Below are 26,052 nucleotides of genomic sequence, written 5' to 3'. Positions count from 1 at the left end.
GTGTTTAGAGCTTTAGGTCGCTACGTAACAACAGTGTTTAAATTCTTTCGAACTAATATCACTGCCATGGTCCTAGACCGGAAAAAATCACAAAACAACCTGTGTTTCTCCGGATGTATATAGGCTAATCGTAATAAGACTGGGTTAATTGTATACTCCTAATAATTTTTATGACCAAATAAGAAGAAGTACTCAAAAATTCTAGTCACGTTATAATGATAGACTTTAAAATCGTCAAATACGATAATTTTATTTGGACCACGCCCGGAATGTTCTCTAATACGGGAGTTGATCTCAATAACTAAATCGTGGAATATTGTAATGGTACTTAATAATTTTGTGATTCACGATAATGTTTGCATAAATTATTACCATAAACCATATCTCTCGACGACAACACTTTGTCAGTTGATTCGCATTCCTCAAGTTCTACTTTGGGTTTACAATCCGCCGTTGCATGTCGATCAGAAATCGTCCTGCGAAATGGCACTTGTTTCGGCTGAAATTGGGAACAGTGCTTTTAATATCACCGAAAATATAACTTGCTTCTTTATGCCACTGAAACCCTATTAGTCGGAAGGCAAACCATCATGATATCTTCTGGTGGTTATAACATTCCTGATATTGCTGCGGAAATTTCCCGCCTGATAGGGGCCATAATGAATTTAACATTAAAATTGAACTGAATTAATGAACGCTACGTACCAGGATCATCTTAACTGAAACTTACATAATCAATTTTAAATTACCCCGCATGATCGGGTCCGTGCTTGGTTTTGCTGCTGAAGTTGTTATGAGCAACGGTGTATACAATGCGAACTTTCCGATTGATATTACAGAAATCAATATGTATCAACTGCTCGATCGCGGAATGTTTTTTATCTTCTGTCGATCCTGTGTCCAACCTGATTTATTCGACCTCGATTAAAGTGCCTCCCGCATCGCTCATGCAAATCCAACCCAATCCATTCGTGTGTTATCCCATCAAAAACACATATTGGATTTCTAAATTTCCGGTGTGGCTGACTGACCAATCTGGAAATTCCGTGGCTCAAACAACGATTGAATAACATACTACTTGCATCTAAGAAAAAAAGCTTTCCTCTGCACATGCGACTTAAACGTCACGTTTCTGATGCGTAAAATTAAGTGTATGGCATAATATCACAAAACCATTAAACCAAGACGTACAGCGATACCTAAAATCATCGGTGGATTTTTATCGAAGTTATCATCCACAGTCAGTTCAAAATTACCCGAGATAGCTTCTAAAGCTTCACTCTTCGCTCTCACAGCCTTAAACGATCGAGCGATAGGAGCAGAGTCTGCAGGAGGAACCTCAGTAGGTTGAAACTAGCGATTAAGATCATGGGTAGCGCTCACGCACTGGCTGAAATCTTACACCTTAAGCGCGCTCTCGAAAACAACTGCAAATAAACTTCCAGCTCAGTCCATGCAGATTCTATTCGATTGAGAAAAAAGTGTGGGAACTGATGCCAGATCTTCAGATCCAGATCTGCTATTACCGGTTTAGTACCGGGTCACCGTATAAAAGATTTAAATGTGTATGAGGTAATATTGTTATGACATAATGTTATCTTGTCTGTCAAAGAGTTAGCTTCATCATTGTGGGGGTATTGTTTGCAAAATGTGATACGTTTACTCCTTTACTTTGGCAGTCGCTATTGGCGGCAAGTGCATTGAGCTATTGAATTTCAACATGAAGTGCTATAGGTTTACTAGCAATATAAAGAAGTCAAAATTCGCACAATTAGTAGTTTTGGAGTGCGTAAGTGCCGCTCGCTAAAATGCAGAAAGATAAATGATGGTTTAATGAGGAGAGAAATATCTGAGGAGTTGAACGAGCCATAGATTATGGTTCTTTGTGGAAGGAAGTTTTTGAAAGTTACTTACCTTTATAGTATGATATACAGTGCACTACAAACACATGGTTAGCTACGCCATTCACATAAATGCTCAGCCACAACCGGCGCATGAATGAAAATTAGTATTGAATAGAAACTAAGCGAAATGACCAATAAACACGAGCTAATTAAATTATTTTAATATATATATATATATATATATATATATATATATATATATATATAACGAGTGCTGAAGTAGTGTGAAGATTTACATTTATGTACATGCCAACAAATTTAAAACGGGTATAAACTTCAGTCATGAAAATGATCTAAGCGACTAACTTAGTTTTCATTATAAAATACGGAATAGTCAATATACTTGAAGATCTATATCTCCACTCAGACCAGTTTGTTCTCTCAAGCAGAAAAATCTCGATCTACCAATTTGCAACCTTCCACCTATTGTCATAAGAGCGGACTATAGGAGGGTATCTTGCTATTTTTGGTTGTGTTCAGTGATGATATTCCATCTGAGGTAATTAAGTTTGAAACGATTGTGGTTGAATCAAATTTTGATCTTGTCCTTTTGAGGATTTAAATTTTTCTGACCATATAAATCTTGTATGCTTCTTGTTGGAAGATCTAAACATTTTTGGTTGTGTATAGGTTGAATTGAATTCATCTGACTTGGAAACAAGCGAATGCATACAGGTAGACAAGCACTAAGTGAAAGTATGTAGGTACAAGAAACATCTAGTTGATGGCCTTTATATGTTTATGCTCTCAGAATGTACCGACGTTGAAAGTGGAGTACATTTTAGCCTTCTCACTTATTGGTGCAGAATTTGTAATCCTAATTGTCACTCATATAATACATAAATAGAGTAATGAACAATTGTAGGGCTTGTATAATGATCTAGGTCCAGACTCATACCCCACATAACTATTTTTGCTATGGGTGTCTGTTGGTTCCTTTCGCAGATGACAATCTGCGGTTTCATCTGATATGAACATAAAGTCATAGTGTATAGAAAGTGGTTTGACCTAGATCGGTAATAATAATACAAAGAATACACAAACTTCATTTACAGGCTACTTGATCTGTAGAAACTGACCACGGTGTTAATTCATTTTCTGTATACGTGGTAATCAACAGAATGTGATGCAAATAGCTAAGTACACACAACTTTATATAAAGTAAACATTGCGATTAAGAGCGCTATTCAAATCTCGTTTGATTTGCACTTTGCAAGCAAATGAAACACAGTATGTTCGTTATTATATGAACATTACCAGACTGTGGCATCTCCAATGCCGATTCTATTGACAATAAATATAAATGCAGACGACGTGCCAGAAGGGTTGCATTCTCCTCCGTTACTAATATTGTCAAAGCTTATCAACATCACACCACTTTTAAAAGATGATGATGATGATAAAATAATAATAATAATAATAATAATAATAATAATAATAATAATAATTTTGTTAGAAATTTATTGAGATTTAGTAATGATCTGTCAACCATTTGTATATGATCCTTATGAAAACTTTGTATATGATCCTTAAAAGGCAGAATGAGGATGAAGAGTAAATGAAATAACATTATTTCAGACAAAGGATAAATTAACACAATCTATTAAAAGGTGTATATTTCATTAAACAAATAGTGATATCCTGCTCAATGTATATATGTAATGATGTTCATTGCATCCAACGCAATGTAAATTGTCTACTATTAGAAAATTCGCTGATAAAGGTAAATTAAACATATATCAGTTATTAATAATCACATTAGACAGTACACTCGTTTCCAAGTGTTATATTTTGATTCCCAAAGAATGTTAAATTATGAAAAACGAATAAAGTGTATTTACCAAACGACGAGATTTCTGTAGAGCAAAACATAGTCCTCAAATTAGTTTTCTGCCTTAATATTTCACTATTACGTAAGTGCATTATTCTTTAATGAGGATATACAAAAGAAATTCAGTTTCACTGAAAATATTTACACTATAACGTTTACATGAGTTTTGAATATATATGATAGTATAGCATGAATGGTATTCCCGTTGTATAAAGCACAACGCATGTTGTACGCATAAATTCATTGGACGTATTGAATCTATCTATCTATCTATCTATCTATCTATCTATCTATCTATATATATATATATATATATATATATATATATATATATATATATATATATATATATATATATATATATATATATATATATATATATAATGTTAACATTTAACACTGTACGTATCTTTTTGAGAACCATATATACTACTTTATAACATTATTAAACTGTTATAATCATAAATATTCTATGCACGTATGTGGAAACAAGTTGTTTGGATTATTAGTTAGGATTTTCAGAAAGAAAATTTATTTTGTCCCAAATTTTAGTACATACTGTTTCTGTTTATACTCTTTCCGCTCTGACAACCGTTGGCAATGGGATGTACAATAGGCCATATCTTCCTCTCACCCAACATCCCAACGCATATCAAAAGAGCTCACTGAAGGAGGTCATCATTTGTTGATATTGAAGATGGGGTATTTGAGCTTTTATGCGATTGGAGGTCACATCCAAAGCTGAGCACGTCTTTGAGGATTTTAAATTTTATGAACTTGTCATTTGTGTGTCCCTTTTTTAAGATCTAATCATTATTGGTTGTGTATTAGCATTATTGTATCGATGCTACGTTAAACGATATACATGTATACTGGTAGACAACCAGTTAAATGATATTATGTGGAAGCAAGAAGATATTCGGTAATGAAAAGTTTTTTTGTTATCAAACAGTCCAGAATAGAACATCCCCAATGCAGGTTCTATTGATAATATATGAGAACGACTCGACACAAGAGTTGCATTCTGTTACGTTACATGTAATGTGAAGACTTATTTACATAGCTGGATGACATTGCAAGATATCAGAGATTTGTTAAAAGTATGTAATGAGAATATCGAAAACAACAACAGTAATAACAACAACAATAATAATAATAATAATAATAATAATAATATAGTATACTATGTTATAATCTAATTTCGTTATATACTGCAATGCTTTTCCATTTGAGACAGGTTATCAATGGTTCTTTAGTTTCAATATGAGAGGAATTAGAAACAAATTCCTCGGTAATAAATATATATTTGTCAAAGATTATTTATTTACGAAATATAGGTAGCTGGAGACTACACGTTAAGTACAAGGCGGATGACCATATTTCCTTGACAAATTGTTTTCGTACACAAATTGTAAAACAATATCTAAATTAGCTTGCCTAATTGTGTCTGAAGTAGTTAAATTATGAAAGATTTTAGATGGGAATTATTTGTAAATTATGATATGGTTACTCCTCTTGGTAGTAGGAACATTCACCTACTGAATCAAAACATCTTCATTGACATTGCCGTAATGTACGAACAGAAGAAATAATAGCAAACATAACATTTGTAGTTTTAAACGCGTGAGAGGTCAAAATATTAATCAATGTAAACTTTACTTTATTGTAAAATTTTTACTGCTGTACACTACGTTTATAGTGCAAACAATATACATATAAAATCGTATTCTTGAAATTACCAGTTGAATATTAATATGATTTGTGTGCTGATGTAATTTTCATTGATGAGTTTTGATAAAAGAAATTCAGTTCTTTGTCAAAACATATCAGAACAATATAAACAATCGTACTCATGACAGTGGCAGTTGTAAAAGAGTAAGCGGTCAAGAGGTTAATCAATGTAACCTTTACTTTAGTGTAAATTGTTTTTCTTTTGTGTGAGCTTTCATAATAATGTGTTGATTTTCGCATTTAATATTTATTATACAATAGTACATATTAACTATGAGGCTTTTTGAGGCTCGTAATATGAATTGAAATGTTACAAACTTTTTATGAAAATTTACATATACTTACACTTTCCGAGTTAAACTAATAACTTGGCAGCGTAATAAAAGTATTAAATAAAATTCTAAACATTTTGTCAGTTAAAAAATAAACACTGAATATGTGTATTGGGCTAAAACACTTGTCATAACAATGAATAATAATAATGCAAACTCAAAACAAATATATATAAAAATTCCTTTGGTACTCTGGTGGGTATCCAGAAACCTTATCAAACATCACCATTTATTATTATTCGTGTGTATGTTTTCCACAAGCTAAAGGATCTCATAACGAAATTTAAAGCAAGAAAATGCCAAATTATGTACATTTTGCAAAAGTATCAGGAAATATGTGGTTTGGATGATAATTTCTGATTTTCCGCCAGAAATATAGATTCAGTCGGGTTTTACGCCCCGTGAAAAACATTTGGTTTCTTGTTCTCTTTCCGCTCTGACCACAGTTTGCTCTGGGATGCATAATATGCCTGATCCAATCCCCACCACCTACATTTTTCCATCTCATATCATAAGGGGACTGAAAAGAGTGCAATGTTTCTGTAGTGGAAAATGTCACGTGATGACGCTACAACGGAATTCTTTCAGGTTTTAAATAATTGTGGTTTGCATCCAAAGCTGAACGTGTCTTTTGAGGGTTTTAACTTTTATGACTTTATCACTTTTTTGTGTGTTGTTTTGCAAAACCTAAACAGTCATGGTATGTATATACAGGATTATATTGATGTGAACAGACAACCACTTAAGTGAAAGTGTATCGAAGAATGCAGCTTTGAGTAAAGAGTAAATATAAGCTAAGAAAATGTTGTCCATTTGAGACTGGATGTCAATGGTAATCTAGTTCGAATATGAGTGGATTTAGAGATTAAGTCCTTGGTAATGAATATGCATTTGTTTGAGAGTTTTATAGTTCAAAATATTTGAGCTGCAGATTACTAGACTGAGTAGAAAGTAGATGACTATATCGAAAGCCAAATGTTGATAAAGGTTTCTTTGAAACATAGCAAAAATTGCAAATCTGTACATATGTCATAACATCCATGAGGATATTCAGCTTTTAGAGTAATCAATCAACTGACAAATGAATCAAACGTTTGTCACACATATACGTTGATATCCAATGTGGGAGGGAAACAAAATACAAAGCAAATTAACAATGCATGCGATATCACTAATATTTGCATAATGCCGAAATACACAGCTACAATGATGGAATGGGGTATGTGCAGCACGTATAAACATTGCATAGTATTAGGTCGATTCATTCAAATATTCTTGCGCAAAATATATCGCAAAGAGTGGAGGCTCAATTCATATTCGCAACATTGTTCTGTTGGAACATACAGCTTCTGAGAATGTTTAAAACTATGACGATACAGTACAATCTCTCATAATAGTGACCTATAATAATTAAACGGCAGTGTGGGATCTTTCCCATTCTTCGTTGCTCAATGTAATTTCTCTCTATACAACAGCCAACTGGAATTAAACAAAATGTCTACTCTACTGCATGTTTGTATGAAAGAGGCTAGATCGTGTTTTTGTTTGTGTATTTTTTTTTTGCACAAATTGTATTCATACGTGGAAGGAAGGAAGAATTTGTATAAATTCAGAGCAAGCTAACAAAGGCAAGAAAATGAAAACGAAATAGGTCACTTCGCCACCCGGGCCCTGACATTGAATATAACAGATAAAACAAATATATATTGCAGTAATCCTGTTCGACTAACGGGTTGTTAATTTGATCACTATGAAGTATCCACTCAATTTATAAACATTTAGACATACAATGTTTAAACAACTCTATGCCTCAAGAAAGAATGAAGTTTTAGTTTGATCGTTTGATAATTATGGGTTACTGCATTTGTATGGAAAATTATGAGCCAATTTTTTCGGATAGATAGTGCACGACCTAGGGAGGGCTATATATTCATCTGACAAAACGAGGGGCCCCGAGTGGCCGAGTGGTCTAAAGCGCTTTCCGTTACGGATCACTGCCATCTCACCTCTGCCTGCTTGGGTTCGAGTTTCGGATTCGGCCAATGTGGATATTTGAGAAAGCTTGCCAGTAGCTTCTCGAGGGTCGGTGGTTCCTTCCGGGGATTTCCCGGGTTCTTCGTCCACCATTAATACTGGCCGCCATGTGTAGCCTATCGTGTGCTGAAAAATGGCGCTAAACCCTACGGCAACAACAACAACAAGCAACTGACAAAACGAGTTCATTTATTCTCATACAAGTACATTAACCTTTTATTATAGACTCATTTTCTTATTCTACCTAAGAGTTTATTATACAAACAAAAATACAATATAAGAAACAGAGTAATTGAATTTTTGCTGTATTTCTAAATAAATACACAAGCGTAGATTCCTCAGTGCATAATAACAATATTAACGTGCACATAAATCTGGCCAACAAAATTTGAAACATCACTTTCTAAAGGACTTGCTGCCTTTTGTAAAATTTTATTTTAAATTTAGAGTAATATTGGGAATCAATGCGCATTGCAATATATTTTCCAGTTGGTCTAAAATGAATTTATTTTGTTGGTTTTTGTTGGTGTATCAAATTCTACTAAATTCCGCTGAATTTACTAGTTGTTTCAATTCCTCATAAAATGCATGTGTATGTGATTTGGGCAGTGAGCCTGAGACGTTTTGACTCAGATGAATGCTTGTTTCCACTCCGTCATTGAATATTTGGAATCAAAATGTGGGCAAATACAAACCCTTTCAATTGTAATTATCTAAACTACGCAATGGAATTTCACGTTCATTTGACTTTGAGTGCAATAAGAATTCACTTGGAACGTTGCCAATCTTACAGTACAATTTCCATCAATGTGTAAGCAAGCTTTAGACCCCTTGGCATAGCTCATGTAATTCGAATTTGCTGGACGAATAAAGTAGGTTTTGAGCAAATTCAAGACGTAAACATGTAAATATATTTTTTCCTTTCTTATTACCAGCTAGAGAAAATATGTTTGTGCATGCTCACTTACTTTTTAAACAAGACCTTCATTTCGTTTGTTTTCCCCACAAATGTAGTACTTTTGCGAAGAAAATTCTAAGTATCTGACAGATGTGCGATAGCCTTTGCCCTCAGTGTGCTTTTCTATGCTATTTTTATATACATCATAGGTCACAGGTCATATTCGGAACGATTGCATTAACGAAATTCTCCCAGATAACTTTTGAAATGATTAGAATGGTATTTTCAATACTGGGTCCTTCACTTGAAATGATCAGAATGATATTTACAATACTGCGACTCTCACGTTTTTTGTAGACATTGTGAATACCAAACTTCATAAATTTGCTTGCTTTAAAATTTCATTTGTGACTCAATAAACTAGTCGACATCAATTTATCATCGTTGCTTTCAAATACACGATACAACTGTTTTAGTTTATCCACAAAGAAATCTAACAAACTGAAACCTAAATTCTACTATCTGAGTGTACATGGTTTGTTTACAAAGAATTTCCTTTCCACGCACGAGTCGCGAACGTGCGTGCAATATTAGCAATGCTGCTTAAATTCTGACATTGTAAAGGTAACGGAGAAAAAACTAAATATATAATAATTGAAGCTTATCGATTATAAGTAAGCACTTTTATTCCACAGTTTCTTCAGATATCAATTATGTTTCTAAACGCTATGGTACGTTATAAATGCCGAATAAAAATGTACTTATTAATTGCAAAAAGATCAAGACTCTGTTAAAAAAAAACAGGGTTGTTAATATTTGTATTTTATATAATATTTTAATATTATTTTAGTGGTTTTCTTTAACGAGTTTTAAGAAAATAATTTATATGCTTTTTAATTAGAAACTAAGTTTCATAACCTTTGCAGATAGAAATATCAATTGCGCATATTATGCATGGCGTTTTCTTTGCGTAATACAGTACTCATATATGTTTCTGCTGTCTTTTAATATTGGTCTTACTGTATTGTTATGTATAGCTTTATTGTATGCATGAACTTTGTCTGTGATTGATGGTATTGTCTTGACCTACCAGACGTTTAGCATGATACATGGGATGTTTGCTAAATTTTGAGTTCAATACCTGGGATCATCCATAGGAAAATTGTAATTAGTATGTACAGATTGTCGCAAACAATGATTCATTCCTGCTTTAATATCTTTTTTCAGAATCTGTAAACGGAGCTTATAGTTGCATCACTAATGATTTGAGATGAATTATTTATTTATATTATATATTGGAAAATTAAAGTGCGTCTTTGACCATTTCAACTTAACTAATTCTTTGAAATTAGTGAGGACTCATTCATAGAGACATTCAGGTTTAAGTCATTGTTATTGTCTAAAATATTGGAACCTTTTAAGCGTTTTGACTTGTGAAAGGGAATTCTGAAAGAATTGGAACTTAATCATAAACCCATAAGTTCCTCTTTAATGTTCACTCTGAAGTCCAGGAGGATGAATTATATTTTGAATTCAGTAAACTTGTTCGTTTTCTGTTACGCAGCTTAACATTAATAGAATCGTAGCAATATGTGCGAGTGTGTGTGTGCGATATGGATTTTTAACTTAGCTTTAACAATTTTTCAGTCATATCGCTACGATGTCTGCACTGGGGCATCATGCCGCAGACATGTAGCATGTTGCCCCACCCAGACACATTATCCTGTCACCAGTCCGACCAGTCCTAACACTAACCTCGTAATGCTGAGCGCCTAGCGATGTAGCTGTAAGTACCATTTGTGTAAGTCTTGGTATGACTCGTCGGAGGTTCTAACCCACGACCTCCCGCTTCCGAGGCAGACGCTCTAACCACTAGGCCACCGGAGCGGTCTCTTAGTAATATATATATATATATATATATATATATATATATATATATATATATATATATATATATATATATATATATATATATATATATATATATATATATATATATATATATATATATATATATATATAAGTAAGATCTAAGTTCTATACTTATATCATAAAATACTCCTGAGTTAAGCTGCTTGACGATACATATCTCCCCTTTGAGCACACCTCCACAAAGGTAGACCAGGTGTTGCAAGAGCACACTGTAGAAGGCTATTTGTTTTCCCTTGGTATTGTCCCGTGATGATATTCCATCTAGCTTTTAAACGATATGGATTTGCATCCAAATTTGATCGCGTCGTTTGAGAATTTTAATTTTTCTCACGATATCATTTTGGAAGACCTCAACATTTTCGGTAGTGTATAGAAAGGATTTAATTCATCTGACCTTCAAACACATCAATGCATACAGATAGACAAACACTTAAATGAAACTATGTGGAAGCAAGAAGCTTTCAGCTAATGGCCTTGATATCGTCATGCTCTCCAAATCTACAAACGTTGAAAGTAGAGTAAATTTCAGTTAGGCCGCTCATGATTTCAGTATTTGGAATCATAATTATCACTGACGTGATAAAGAAATTGAGTAAACAACAATTGTAGTGATCTAAGTCACTCTCATTTAACCACCTCCCTCGACTATTTTTAACATAGCTGCCTGTTTGTAACTTTCGCGGGTTTATCAAATATGAGCACAAAGTAATGGTATGTAGAAGGTTGTTGACCTAGATCAATAACAAAAATATAAACCATACAAAAGCCTCATTTGCAGGCTACTAAATATATAGAAATAGATGATGGCGTTAATTTATTTTTTGTATATGTGGTAATCAACAGAATGAAATGCAAATTGTTAAATGTACGCAGCCTTATATAAAGTAAACATCACGATTTTATCAAACGTTTGATTTGCAATTCGCTAACTAATGAAAAACAATCTGCTCGTTATTATATGCACATTACCAGACTAGATAATCTTCAATGCCTATTTTATTGATATTCTTTTTCGTTACTAGTATTGTTACAGGTTATCAACATCACACAGCGGGATGTCATATACTTTAAAATTATACAATAATGCTAATAATAATAGCAATAATAATAATAATAATTAAAGAATGGGAGTACCCGGTGGAAGTGGTGGCTGTGAATCCTGATCAATTGTTTACATTATCTGTCAGGCTCGGGTTGTGGCCGCTGTTGTTTTTGACGCGGTGTTTATCGACATATTGTTTAATTGTTGCATCTGTATCTAACACTGGTGGGTAGTCGGTGGTCCTGAATTTTGCTACTGCAACCAAGAAGACGTTTCACGTTGCCATAACACGATGCCGGTGTTACAGTAGGTAAACCTAATATGGTTGCATTGTGTTTTATTAAAGAGAATAAGGAAACATAATCATACTTCTTTTGTTAGGGATTTTCATGATATCATCGTGGGTCCTACCGGTCGCGGTAAAACGAAGTTACTGATTAATTGATTACCACCGAGTATCATGCCTAATTTCTACTGGATGATGGTTTACGCCCTCAGTTCTTAGCAGGATAAATACAAAATGTTATCTGAGGTTGAAGAATCTTTATCGCTAAATACCGTTACAAAGACCATATCTTTAAGATTACTGAGCCCGACGACATCGTTCGAATCGAATAATTTTCTGGGGATGGCCCACATAAAATTATCGTATTTGACGATATTAAAATCGGTCGGGATAACATGTCTAGAATTTGCGAGTACTTTTCACTCTTCGGTCATACAAATATTATGAACATTTATTTAACCCAGTCTTATTATGATATGCCTAAATACGTCCTGAGAAACACAGGTTGTTTGTGCTTTTTCTGGGTTGAATCACCTCGATATCAACTAGATGGCGTGGGATCATTGCAGTGGTATCAGGTTGAAAGATTATAAAGAGAGTTATCACGCAGCGACCTAAAGCTTTAAACGCTTCATCTTGATGCTGTATATATACTCAAAACATATCTAAATGCTGTTGATGCATTTTACATTCTCTGTTAATTTTCATGTATCGTTGTCAGTATAAAAACATGTCGCTTGAGAAAATTTAATCCAAGGGCAACGTGACGAGGTGACGAGAACATTTGTAGAGCCGCATGTGGTGCTACGTCAGCAAGCTTAGAAGATCATGTGTGTAAACACGAATTTCAGAGGGTTGTAGCTCATGAACTGTTTAAATCCATTAGCGAAGCACTTGGCAGTTCCTCAGCAGGACACGATGTGAAGGAGGACAAAGTCACTACGAAATTAGTCAAAGTCGGTGCAGCTACAGACTCCAAACAACATCAACTCATTGCGAAATTGCTAATGCTAATGCAAAACAGGAGGATATCATGGAAAAACTTGCATAAGTTAAATTAGCAAGGGATTCTCTGCATCAAACCATGGCGGACATGCTGACCGATATCGCTAAAACGAAATTGGGTAAGGAAAGGACAAATGAAAAAGCGATTAAAGATTATCACATGAGCAAGGCGACAAAATAAATTCAATTTTAGACAAGTATTATGAATCGAAAGATGTCTAAATAATTTTAAGACAGAAACTTTCGTGAGCATTACGGCACAGTAACACACACGCTTACCTTAAACCTTAAGCTCTTCCTATTTCAGATTTATGCGCCAAATTTAAGACAATATTAAGTAATCACGGTGTCAGCTTCAATCGGAAAACGACAAAGAAAGTATGGGAATCGATGGCTGATTTAATACCGTTCAAGGGTATCATATTCGCGTCAAACATGCGAATATCTTCTACCAGTACCCGGCTCAAATTGCTCATTGATTCTAAACAGGCGGGTAAAATCGGAATAGATTTCTACAACGAAATCGTGAAAATTTAAGACCATCTGTGAAACGAAAAAATTGGTAACGATAGATCAATACCACATATTGTAATGGGACATGATGTTTGTGTGATTCACGATGATTTTTGCATAAATTATTAATATACTCGATGTGTCTCGACGAAAAAACTGTGTTAATTGATTATCGTTTCTCACGTTTTACCGTGGGTACAATCTCCCGTTGCATGTCGATCAGAAATCGTCCAAAGAAATGGTACTTATTTCGACTGAAATGTGGAATATTGTTTCTAATATCAATGAAAAATAAATTAATGCATCATACCACCGAAATCTAATCAGTCGGATGGCATGCCGTCATGATATCTTCTGGTGGTTACAACATTCCTGATATTGGTTGCGGAAATTTCCCGACTGATAATCGCTAGGGACGATAATGCATCTAGCACTAAAACTGAATCGAATCAATCACCGTTGCGAACCAGAAAGATCCTAACTGGAAATTTCATGATCAATTTTAAATTACCCCGGTCGATCGGGTCCGTGTTTGGTTTTCCCGCTTGATTTGTTATGGGCAACGGCGTGTCGCAGGATGATTTCCGATTAATATTATCGACATCAATAGCTTGCTCATCAACTGTTCCATCGTGCAAGGCTCTTATATCTTTCGAGGCAGTGTCCAACGTGGTCTATTTGACATCGATTGACATGCCTCTCCCATCGCTGATGCCAATCCGACCCAATCCATTTATATATTGCCCATCACTACCACGTTTTAGATTTCTGCGATTTCAGTGATGCTGATAGACCAATTGGGAAAGGCAGCGGATAACAGCAAAAAGTGTATCATATACTACTTGCATCTAAGACGCATGCGACTTTGCTTTCCACATCCCGCTTAATCGTCATGCAATCAAGACGTACATCGAGACCTATAATCATCGTTGGACTTTCATCTACGGTATCATCCAAAGTCAGTTCAAAATTACCCGAGATAGCTTCTAAAGCCGCACTCATCGCTCTTTAAGCCTTAAATGATGAAGCGATCGGAGCAGCATCTGATGCAGGAACGGCGGTACGTGGAAGCTAGCGAATAAGATCATGGGCAGTGCTCGTGCACTCACTGAAATCGTACCACCGAGCGGATTTTATACCAATCAGAATTTAACGTTGGAACTGATCCCAGGTCGTCCTATCCAGAGCCGCTATTATTGGTCTAATGCCAGGTCACGGTTTAAAACGATTTAAAAATAGCGTTCCTCAATGTGTATTGGGAAAAAAGTTATGACATAATTTTATCTTGTCTCTCAAAGTGTTAGCTTCATCAATATGGGGGTATTTTTGCAAAATGGTATCCGTTTACACCTTTACTTTGCCATTTGCTCTTGGCAGCAAGTGCATTGAGCTACCGAATTTTAACATATAGTGCTATAAATTTACCAGCAAAATAAAGAAGGCAAAAGTTGCACAATTCGTACGTTTCGGAGTCCGTAACTTCCGTTTGGTGCAATTCAGAAAAATCAATGATGGTGTAAAGGTTCTCATAGACTACCTTAGGTTGGGGTGGGGTGCTCCCAGTATTATCTTTAATTATTACAGAAGACCCACCCTGGCTCGTTTTTGTTAGAAGAAATTGAAGTAGTGATAGAGATGCAAAGCTCCGAGTCCCCAGTCAGCGATGCCGACAGTTAAATTACTCAATACACAAAAGGTGAAATTCAAATAAACAACAAATTTAATGCCATTCAATTACACATAGTCCTTCCTCAAATGAAATTCAATATTCAAAACCCTATCACTTGACTTTCACTCGACCAAGTGACGGCCTATTTCGTCATCTGACTTAGTGTGATAGATTTTCCTCCTGTCCTGTGTTTCTACCTATCTATATTATTTCTTGACTAGTACCCAGTACCCCTTCAGTCCAACAACCACGTCCTTCAACCTTCCACTTCCTCCACTTCCGTTCTCTCTTTCTCTTGTCTCCCAGAGACTCGGGACCAACTATACCAGGGTATTTCCCTTTGTCTCCTACAGCTCCTCCGGTCCCTAAAGTCTTTTCGAAGTTCCTTTGTAATTCCCAGAATAACAATGTTTCCAGCCAATTTCGAATGACGTCGGAGTAGCTTATAACATCTTTATGTAATTCCTGCAAGAAGTTTTAGCGACTACTGAAGTTTAGTTTTAAGACACTAGATTTAAACTTGCGATTCCAATGGTGGCCCTACCTTGCTCAATTCCGAGTGGATGTCGATTCACCCATGGTCTACAGAATTAGCAGACATTGCCCCCTCCTGGGCAGTCTGTGAAAGGTGGATTTACAACCCCCACTTGATATTCCTTTGAGCCAACACCGGCAATTCATGCCACTTACCTGTGAATCGCATTCAGCAGAACAAGGCGCCAGTAACAAGTTCATATGACTATGTTATATACAACTGGCTTCTCATCCGTCTTTTTGATGTCGGCTTACACTCGCAACATTTATGAAGCGAATAATAAGCCTCAGGGTCTAGGATATACATGTTGCAATCTATCTATTGTTCCTTACTTATAACATGACAGATGGTTTGATGAGTAGACAAATATCTCAGGAGATATTTATCATAGCTATGATCATTCGAAGACGGAAATAGCAGAAGGAAATCAAAGGTCAAGCGTGGAACGAAGTTTTTGGAAGTTACTTATCTTTATAATATGAGATACTACCAACACTTTGTTAGCTACGCCATTCTTATGAACGCTCATCCATTCACGAACAGGCTCATGGAAATAAGTGTGGAATAGTAACTAATCGAAATGACCAACCAATCACGACGTAATTAAAATATTTTAAAATATTTACAGTTGATCGAAATAATTATTCTGCAACATAATTTAATTTAATACACATAACAATTCACCCATAAAAGAAAAAGACAGATTCATATCATAACGCTTTCTTTTTACCATAGGTCAATTATATATGTGGCTTATATATTTAAAAAAAAACAAACAAGAAAAGATCTTATGAATGGAAGAAAGTATACATGAAATAATACATTTCTTTACACGGGAAAGAGAATCTCCTATTACATTGTAGAGAAATGCTTTCCGCACAGTATGCTCTCAAATTAAAATCAAACCCTCTGAATCCTGCTTTTTCGGCTGTTTTTCAACCCAAATACAAAATCTTATACGAAAATAAACCAAATGCCATACCTACCTTTGGTACTTTTTACGTTACACGATGGAAAAAAAATCTGAGCCAAACCCTTCCGTATTCCACAACTGTTATCAAGAACACCTCATCGAATTTAAAAAGCTACACAAGAATTTATACCGACGGATCAAAGAATGAGGAAACGGCGGCAGCAGCCTTCGTTTGTGGAAATCACACAACACAAGTTCGCTTACCAAATGGAGCATCAATTTTTTTCAGCCGAAATACAGCAATAGACCTTGCACTGCAACATGTAGAAAACAAACGTATTTTAAACAGCATCATCTTCTCTGACTCACTATCAGTACTTCAGTCACTACACAATAGAGAACTGGAGAATCCATTAATGAAAAGCATACTCGTTAAAAGTACCAAGCTGAGTGTCTTCCACAATATAATATACTGTTGGTTACCTAGCCATATTGGTATTAAAGGTAACGAACAAGCAGATCGCGCTGCTAAAATGGCCCTTACTCAAGAACCATCTGTTTTTAAAATAACTTATACTGATTTTAAACCTAGTGTCAGAAAGTCCTTATGTCAGAAGTGGCAGGCATCATGGAATGATGCAGTGAATAACAAACTTCATGCAATTAACCTAACTCTAGGAGAATGGACTCCTTCCTACAGAACCATGTGTAGGGAGGAGATAGTCATTGCAAGAATCCGAATTGGTCATCCTTATATCACCCACTCCCATATACTTAAAGGTGAAGATCCACCAGAGTGCGATTCTTGCAATGAACCATTCACTGTTAAGCACTTTATGATAGAGTGTTTTGACCTGCAACCTACGCGCGAGCAGTATTACAATGTGCATAATATGAAGGAACTTTTTGATGCTATAAACATCACAAGTATTATAGAGTTCCTGAAAGCAGTGAACATTTACCCTAAACTCTAACTTGTATGCTATCACCTTGTGCAGTTTTATGGAATATATATACCGTCCCTTTTTTAATACCTTTTCATCATTCTTCATTAACATACACCATTTACATCCCCCGTTGATCGGGAAGATTTATTGTTCACCGTTACCACCTTATCGTTTTAATGTCAACTATTTGTTGTTTATATCGCTGGTCCATATGAGACTTTTTATAATTTTTAAAAGATTATGCATATAACATTTTGTTTGGCGGTAAATAGCCTAACAGTGCTGATGCGCCGTTAAAAAATCGATCAATCAATCAATCAATCAGCTATTAGATTGTCTTTTCCCTTGATGTGTCTGTTGTCAATATTATATTCCTGCAATAACCGACTCTACCTTAATAATATCTGATGTGTTCTTCATCTTGCAGATGAAAGTAAGGGGATGTGATCACTAAGTACATTAATCGGAGAAGGAGCTGAAGTAATGTAAACTTCGAAGTGTTGTAATGCTAATATCGAAGCGAAACATTCCTTGTTGAGTAATTTATATGGTGCCTATTTAATTTCTTAGAAATAGTACATATGATGATCAACACCATTTTCATCTGCTTGAATTAATACTGCTGTTTCAGCCCCAACATCACATACATCAACAGACATTTTAAATAATTCGCTGACATTTGTAGCTGTAAGAATCAGTGCACTCTTAAAGGAGACCAGAAACCAATGGAAATATAGAATAAAAATAAAAGTACTATAGCAGAAAACCTTATTCTGAAGTATCATCTGCGACCGTAATGCCAATATTTAAATATTGGCCTATCTTCTAGGAGCTGAATTTCCGTGACCTCGTATGTAAAATTTCCGCGCCTATTCGGTTACTTTCGGGATGTGACGTCATAGTAGCGACTCCAGCAGCCCAAGTGGGAGTTGCCAGAGTAAAAGACAATACCGTGTTGAGTTGCTTACGGGTGCAATAGAACATTAAGAAAAGCCTGTGGACATGTTTTTTTTTTTTTTCGAAAGATATAGGCATCATGAAAGAATGGGTACATTATTACAAACGAGTCGATTTCAAAGCAACACCATACAGCACTATGCGCTCGTTACATTTCTCAAAGGAATGTTACGAGAGGGATCATGAAAAAATAGCAGCTCAAAGATACGCAAATGCTAGGCCTAGACTAAAAGTTGGCGCTGTTCCAGACATACCTTTGGACATTTTAAATCCTGGGAAAAGAGTTAAACGTGTGAGTTACGAAAATAGGCAGAAGGACGAATAAGTGACCACAAAACGCAACAATCAATCCACATATCTTTTATCTAAAACAGCAGTGCTAAAACAAATCTGATAGCCCGACACCCTGGGTCCCTTCTGGTTTTTTAGTTTCGTCCCATCCTGTATTCAAAGTGAGGTGCCCGTCAGGCTTGTCGAAACAAAAATTGTTTGCCTGAGGAAACTTTGATCGCGCTGGTGAAATGAGTAAATGTATTTTCAAGATGTTGACATACATGCCTTAACATGGCACAATCTAAATCAAATCACCACTGTCCTAGGTGAAATTAAGATTTGATTTTAAACAAATGGAAACTTTGCTGAAAATAAGATTCTAAACCTGTCGTGTTTCGAGAAAACACAATTTTCAGTAATCTTATAAAAATTAATTTTTTTAAAAAAATGCATTGTATACATGTAGTATGCATAAACGGTAATCTGTATTAATTGGAACTGATATAAAACTATTCCTTGGGCAGTTTAAAAAGCAGCGATTAAAAAAAAGGCCAAAATTTCACAGTAACTGTCTGACAATAGAACGGGGGGGGGACTATTGACCCCCCACCCCTTGCCCCAATGTGCGACCGCCCAATTGACGTGCCTTTTCTACCTGTGATACGCCTTATTATTCCTCCATGACAAGCCCCTTTTACATCTTCTGGTCAGTTCTGGCTAAATTGCAAAATAGCTAAAGTTTTGATTTAAGTACGCAAACAATAAAGCCGGTGTGACTAATGAACAGAATCCTTATCCTTGCATTGATCTTGTGAAAAGGACTGCCCTTCGGACATACTTCAAAGAAACCATGTTCGACAGTGTGTGTATGTGTAAGCACCAGCAATTGATTACCAAATAAACAATGCCTATTCTGTTGTTACTTACAATGCCATGGACTTCATTTTAACAGTTCAAATCTGCAGTCACAAGTTACCGTACATGTGTCAACTATTTTTCTCAAGTTTTATGCCCCACCTTATTTCCTTAGGTTTAAGTCTTAATGCATGTAACACTGTTTGCTGATTAAAATATTTATTCAGCATTAGTTCTTTAGGGCCACATATACTGCATGGTATAATTTGTTTTATTCCTTGTAATTTAATCATGGTAATTAAACTTTTCATATACGGTAGAGGAATGTCAGGTGTTAACTGGCCGAGTTTCTTTGGCGGAAATGGAGATGCGATTTTGTTTGCAGAGAAAATTTCAACGTGATCATTCATTTAAGCTAATTGGTGACAATTTTATTCTTTTAATTATTTTTTTTACTATAGTACTGTTGTAGTTGTTTAAAAAATCTGAAATTTACTTGAATAATGTTTAATCTTCACGTTCTATTTACTGATGAAGAAAAAAAGAAGAAAAAAAACTGTTGTATGATATTAATTATTTCGTCCAGTGCCGGGTTTAGACGTGTGTGCGTGTGATTTGAATTTTTAACGTAGCTTTAACAATTTTTCAGTCACATCGCTATGATGTCAGCAGTGTGGCAGTTTAGACTGTGGATATTTAAAAATGGTTTGGGGTTGGGTTTTTTCTTCTGACAAATGAAAATTGACAGACATAATGTAATAATCGGGACTTCGCTGCGAAAAATTGAGAGATATTACGAGATCGGGATGTAGATGAGGAAATACCCCCAAAATCGGGAGGATTTTCTCCCAGCTTGAGAGTTGACAGGTATGAAAAGTCCGGGTTTGTGGAATTTCATTCAGGACTTTAGTTTATTTAAGTCACCAGCCCGGGGCCTGTGCCTAACAAATTTCTTTTAGCACTTACCAGTACAGTACATAAACTATTATATCAGAATGCAGATTCAACTTTTGAATGTGCAACCCAAATGTGGTCTCCTGTCTGCCTCGCTCGCCAATGTTTATGTTTGTATCCGAGGACTGGCTAGTATAGTGTCACGGTACCACGTGATCTGTCGTCTCATTAAAACTCGGAAAAACTCGGCAATTTACGGAATCGTGGTATCTTCACGCAATATAATCACTACCCGCTTACGATATTTAATTTATAAACATTGCAGTCGAATTAAAATCTGTAGAGAATTACATACGTAAAAGGAAAATTTTGATTTCTGGTCTCCTTTAAGTATGGTTTTTAACTTATCAAAAGCCTCCTCACATTTTTCAGTCAAATTAAACTTGTATTTCTTGCTCAATAAATTAGTCAGGGGTTCAACAATTATTGAAAAATTGGAACAAACGTCCGATAGTATTCATTGATACCCAAACATCGCATAAGCTGGTTTTTACTGATAGGCACAGGGAATTCCGAGATAGCCTTGACCTTATCATCTATAGGTTTAACTTGTCTATGTCACAAGATTTGTTCTAGAAATGTTACACAAGCACGGCAAAACTCACTTTGGATAAATTAATTGTCAAACTTGCATCAGTGAGTCTGTGAAATAATTTCCGAATTGTCGCTAAATGTTCTTTCCAGGTGTCTTCGTAAATGATGATATCATCGATGTAAGCATCACAAGTATGTAGACCAGAGGTGATGATGTTCATTAAATGTTGAAAAGTACTTGGCAAACCCATCATCCAAAAGAAGATCATTTTATATTTATAAGTCCATCTGGAGTCACAAATACCAAAAATTCATTTGTCCTTTTTGTCTGTGGAATTTGCCAAATTCTTTTCGGAAGGTCACATTTGGTGAAATACTTTGAATTTCCAATTTCGCCAATGCAGTCGTCGATTCTTGGTAATGAAAATGAATATGTTTTAGTTACATTGTTAACCTTTCTATAATCAGTGCACATGCGGAAAGTATTGCCTGGTTTCTGAAAAGTATGCATGGTGAACTCCAGTCAGTTTTACTCGGTTCTATGAAATCATTCTCCATCAAATATTGACTTTCTTTTTTCGAGTATTTCTGTTTGAGAGGGTTAATCATGTACGGGTGTAGTTTCATAGGCGTGGAATTTACAATTTCAGCGTCATGGTAAATTTTGTTTGTTCTTGTAGTAAAATCTGGAATTAAGTGCTCATATTCAAGTAATAACTGTTTAGGTTCATTCCTTTCTTGTTGTTGTAAAAGAGAAAGTTTCTGGTCCAGAATATTGATGATGTCTGAACTCCGAAGATTTGTCACTCCAGGATACATGGCGGAGTCGAAAGGCTGATGATATCCAGTCCTTTGCCGTCAGACATATATATATATATATATATATATATATATATATATATATATATATATATATATATATATATATATATATATATATATATATATATATATATATATATATATATATATATATATATGTGTGTGTGTGTGTGTGTGTGTGTGTGTGCGTGTGTGTTTGTGTTGGTGTGTGCGTGTGTGTTTGCTTGTGAGTAAATGGTGTTTATTTATATGTTTAATTGTCATTGGATTGTATAACGTAAGATCATATCTGCAAACAAATATACCTTCACCTCGAATGTCGATCCGCAAAATAGCAGTTCAGTCGATTACGCAAAGAAACGTCGCTACAGCTAATCCGTTTAATAGTTTCCAAACTGAGTTTGATCCGTTGTGTTTGAAAAAGAAATGGATCTTAACATGAAAGATGAATTTTAACAATATTGATCAAATATTGCCTCCACACCTTCATTCCACAACGATTTCCTCATGTTTTGAGCTATGTATACTAAACATAAGCAACAGGCAGGACATACGTACGAAAAAAGTTGAACTATTTGGTTAATGCTGTATTCTTCATGTATGTGGATACTGGCATTTTCAAAAGGGTCTATTTAGTCATAGTTCATGGTAGTTTACTCGTGTGTCAGACGAAAATGTTACATCAGGTGATCGGAAACATATGCCCTCCAGTAAAATTGCTCAGTAAAGAAAACATACGTGGCCTGCACTTTTGAAAGAGCAACTTGACAGTTTTGCGTCAACATTAAAATAGTTATCAGATATTTGTATCTAGGAATATCAATGACTGATTGTTTTTATTTACAGTGGGGAGATGGAATAACATTCTTGAAATTCAGAGAATGTGTTTTTGTAATACTTGTCATTCGGGCACTCCGGCTCCAACGAGATTTTCAGTAGTAAGTAAAAATGCAAGAAAAAATGCATGTTCCTATATAATGTATGACAAAAATACATTGTCCATTTTGTTTATCAATATCATGTACACCGATATTTTAATGCTTATTATATATTTAAGCCATTAGGTCCATGATAATATTGCTATCATTTTAAATAATTCAATGGGAAAATAACTCTTCAGTGATGGATTTACAAATTTACCCAACCATACAATAGAGTGACTGAGAATGTTTGTTTATCTAGAAACGTACGATGAGGAAAATACATTGTCTGCAGTATTGGTAATATAGCTTTCTCTCTCTCTCTCTCTCTCACCCACACAGTTACATCATGTAAAAATGTGACAGCTATAAATTAATCGGATTTGACATATTTCCTTTGCTGTGTCTTTAATAAAAGTAAGATCTTTTTCATTTATCGTGAACCTTTTAGCTCTCTGAAACAAAGTAAATTTTTTCACTGATCAAAACTGGCGACACGTTTAAAATGCTTTGCACCAGAGAGTCGAAAACAATTATACTTTCATCAATGTTAATGCGTGTATTTTAACACGTGTATTATATGACAAACAGAATCACATGGTTCTGTGGGCACCGCTGATGATAACATTATTTGATCATTTTTTAACAGAGAAAACTGTTATCAAATGCAGTTTAAACATTTTTCTCAACACCTAAGTAAATTTATGGTTGGGTTTAACAAAGTTCAAGCGGACATCTTTTGTAGCCGATTGAGTTTTAATGGTTTAAAGCAAATATAACAACATTCAACTTTCTTTTAGAAGCAATGCACTAAAATGTTTCCGATTTTATATTATCTTTTCACCATCACCTTTAACATTAAATCCGATGTATGTGTTAGACTTTGAACATGACTACGTTTAGGATTTCCGATTCGTATGTTTCTAACTCAAAAGTAATAATATGAATTGTCTTCGTGTTTACGATAGATTTAATTATTTTCTCAACGAATTAATAGAACAAGTCACAGAAGTGCAAAATGTGTCTATCACATATTTGGTTGTAAATGATACACAATGAATATCTATGATAAATATTCACTTTACGAGTTAGAGGTTGACTATTTAAGTATCAATATCTAGTATATGATTTATATTATAGTTTCAAATGAAGAATAAATTTGTACTTACCCAAGCTGTCAGAGAAATTTACTGTAAATGGAAATATAGTAATTAGAGTTGCATTTTGATATAATATTTTCATTGTGTCAGTGTAGTTTACTTTAATGGGTTTTGATTAACAAAATTATATACTTTTAAGTTAGTATCTAAGTGTCATAACGTATGAGCATAAAGATGTCAAGTATGTATAATATACATGACATTCTCTTTTCACAATACAGTAATCATATATGTGTCTGTTATCTTGTAATATTATATACTTTGTATTTTATTATGTAAAGCTCTATTATGTGGTTAACCTTTGTCCTTGATAGAGGTTGTAGTCTGGGCCTATCCGATTTTGCATAATATTTGGGATGTTTACGATAATGGAATCTTCCTCGGAAATGTTATTTTGTTTTACATCAAGGGAAACTAGAATGCATAAAATTTGGCAAGAATATGTTTGTTCGTGTTTTAATATCAGTGTTTCGGAATTTATGATCCAATTTTATAGTTGCAATCAGTTATAATTTGAGAGGAATTATTTATTTGAATGATTCATTTAAATTAGAAAGCGATCTTTGAACTTTTGGACTAAAACAATACTTTAGAATTATTGGGGACTGATTGAAAGAGATATTCTGTAATCGCTTAAAATGTTCCTGACCAGTGTAACTTATTCGGAACATAGTAAGCTTTTGTAATAGGACACTCTGGCTTATTTGGAAATTAATCACAATAGAATAAGTTTCTTTTGACTTTTCATTATGAATTCCATATATATATATATATATATATATATATATATATATATATATATATATATATATATATATATATATATATATATATGTTGTTGCAGAAGTTCTATCACAATGTACCATTTTATACTTACAAATAAATGAAGTACAGAGAGTTAGCTTGAATAATATAAAAGATCTAAGGAAGTAACGTATTTCGCAATGTAAATCAGGCTACTATACGTCCTCCTCGACTACAACTGGCTCCCTGGTGCAGAAGACGACGAATCTACTCCCCCACAACATGTCGAAAGAGCGGACTATATGAGGATTTACTATTGTTGTTGATTATATCTAGTGATGATATTTCTTTGCGTTTATAAACGATTACGGCTTGGATGAAAACTTGATCTTGTCTTTGAGAGTTTTAACTTTCATGACTTTATAAATTTCGTGGGCCACTTTTTGAAGACCTAAACATTTTTGGTAGTGTATAGCCATAATTGAATTTATCTGACCATCAAACAGGTGCATGCATACAGGTAGGCAACCATTTAAGTGAAACTATGTCGGAACAAGAAGCTTATAGCAGATGGTCTTGAAATTTACAGACGTCGAAAGTTGGCTAAAAAACCGCGGGTTCGTGTAAAATGAGCACAAAGTAATGGTGTATAAGTCGTTGTTTCACTTAGTAACAATAATACAAACCCGTACTTACTGACCACCAAATCTGTGGAAACAGATGACTCGGATAATTTATTTTCTTACATGTAGTTGTCAACATAATGTAATGGAAATTGCCAAATGTACGCAACATTACAGATGGAAAGAATCACGATTATGATTTCGACGCAATTCGCGTTTGATTGGCAAATCGCTAGCATATGAAACATAATATGTTTGTTATCATGTGCACATTACCAAATTAGAGCATCTCCAATACCGATCATATTGATAATAAATTCAGAAAACTTGTCAAGCCATTTGCATTCTCTTCCGTTACTAGTATTGTCACAGATTATCTACATCATACATCGATGAAAAATACTTTTAAACGTAGTTAATAATAATAATAATAATAATAATATTAATAATAATAGGAATAATAAAAATAATAATACCACTCGGCATTCAGCATTTATCCACCCCCTCCCACCACCCATCACGAACAATATTGACATCTCATTTTGCCTTCCTATAGTGCTTGAAAATATATTTATTCGCATTTATGTGTCAATACTTGTATTACAATTGTGCATACAGCTTTATTTCCTTTTTCCTTC

General features: G+C 34.7%; 1 protein-coding gene across 1 annotated transcript in view; it reads right to left on the bottom strand.

Moving 5' to 3' along the window:
• The window catches only part of LOC149790349 (uncharacterized), a 145,256-nt gene that overhangs the window by 81,324 nt on the left and 37,880 nt on the right, over nucleotides 1-26,052 (bottom strand). Inside the window, exon 5 of the mRNA XM_089972393.1 lies at nucleotides 24,057-24,077. Coding sequence (XP_089828519.1) covers nucleotides 24,057-24,077 — 21 coding nt within the window. The remainder of the gene's footprint in view (nucleotides 1-24,056; nucleotides 24,078-26,052) is intronic.

Source organism: Sinohyriopsis cumingii, chromosome 10, assembly GCF_028554795.1.
Source record: "Sinohyriopsis cumingii isolate HCF-2022 chromosome 10, ASM2855479v2, whole genome shotgun sequence".
Lineage (NCBI taxonomy): Eukaryota > Metazoa > Mollusca > Bivalvia > Unionida > Unionidae > Sinohyriopsis > Sinohyriopsis cumingii.
Note: the sequence above shows the minus strand (reverse complement) of the source record. Positions and strands in the feature narration are given on the sequence as shown.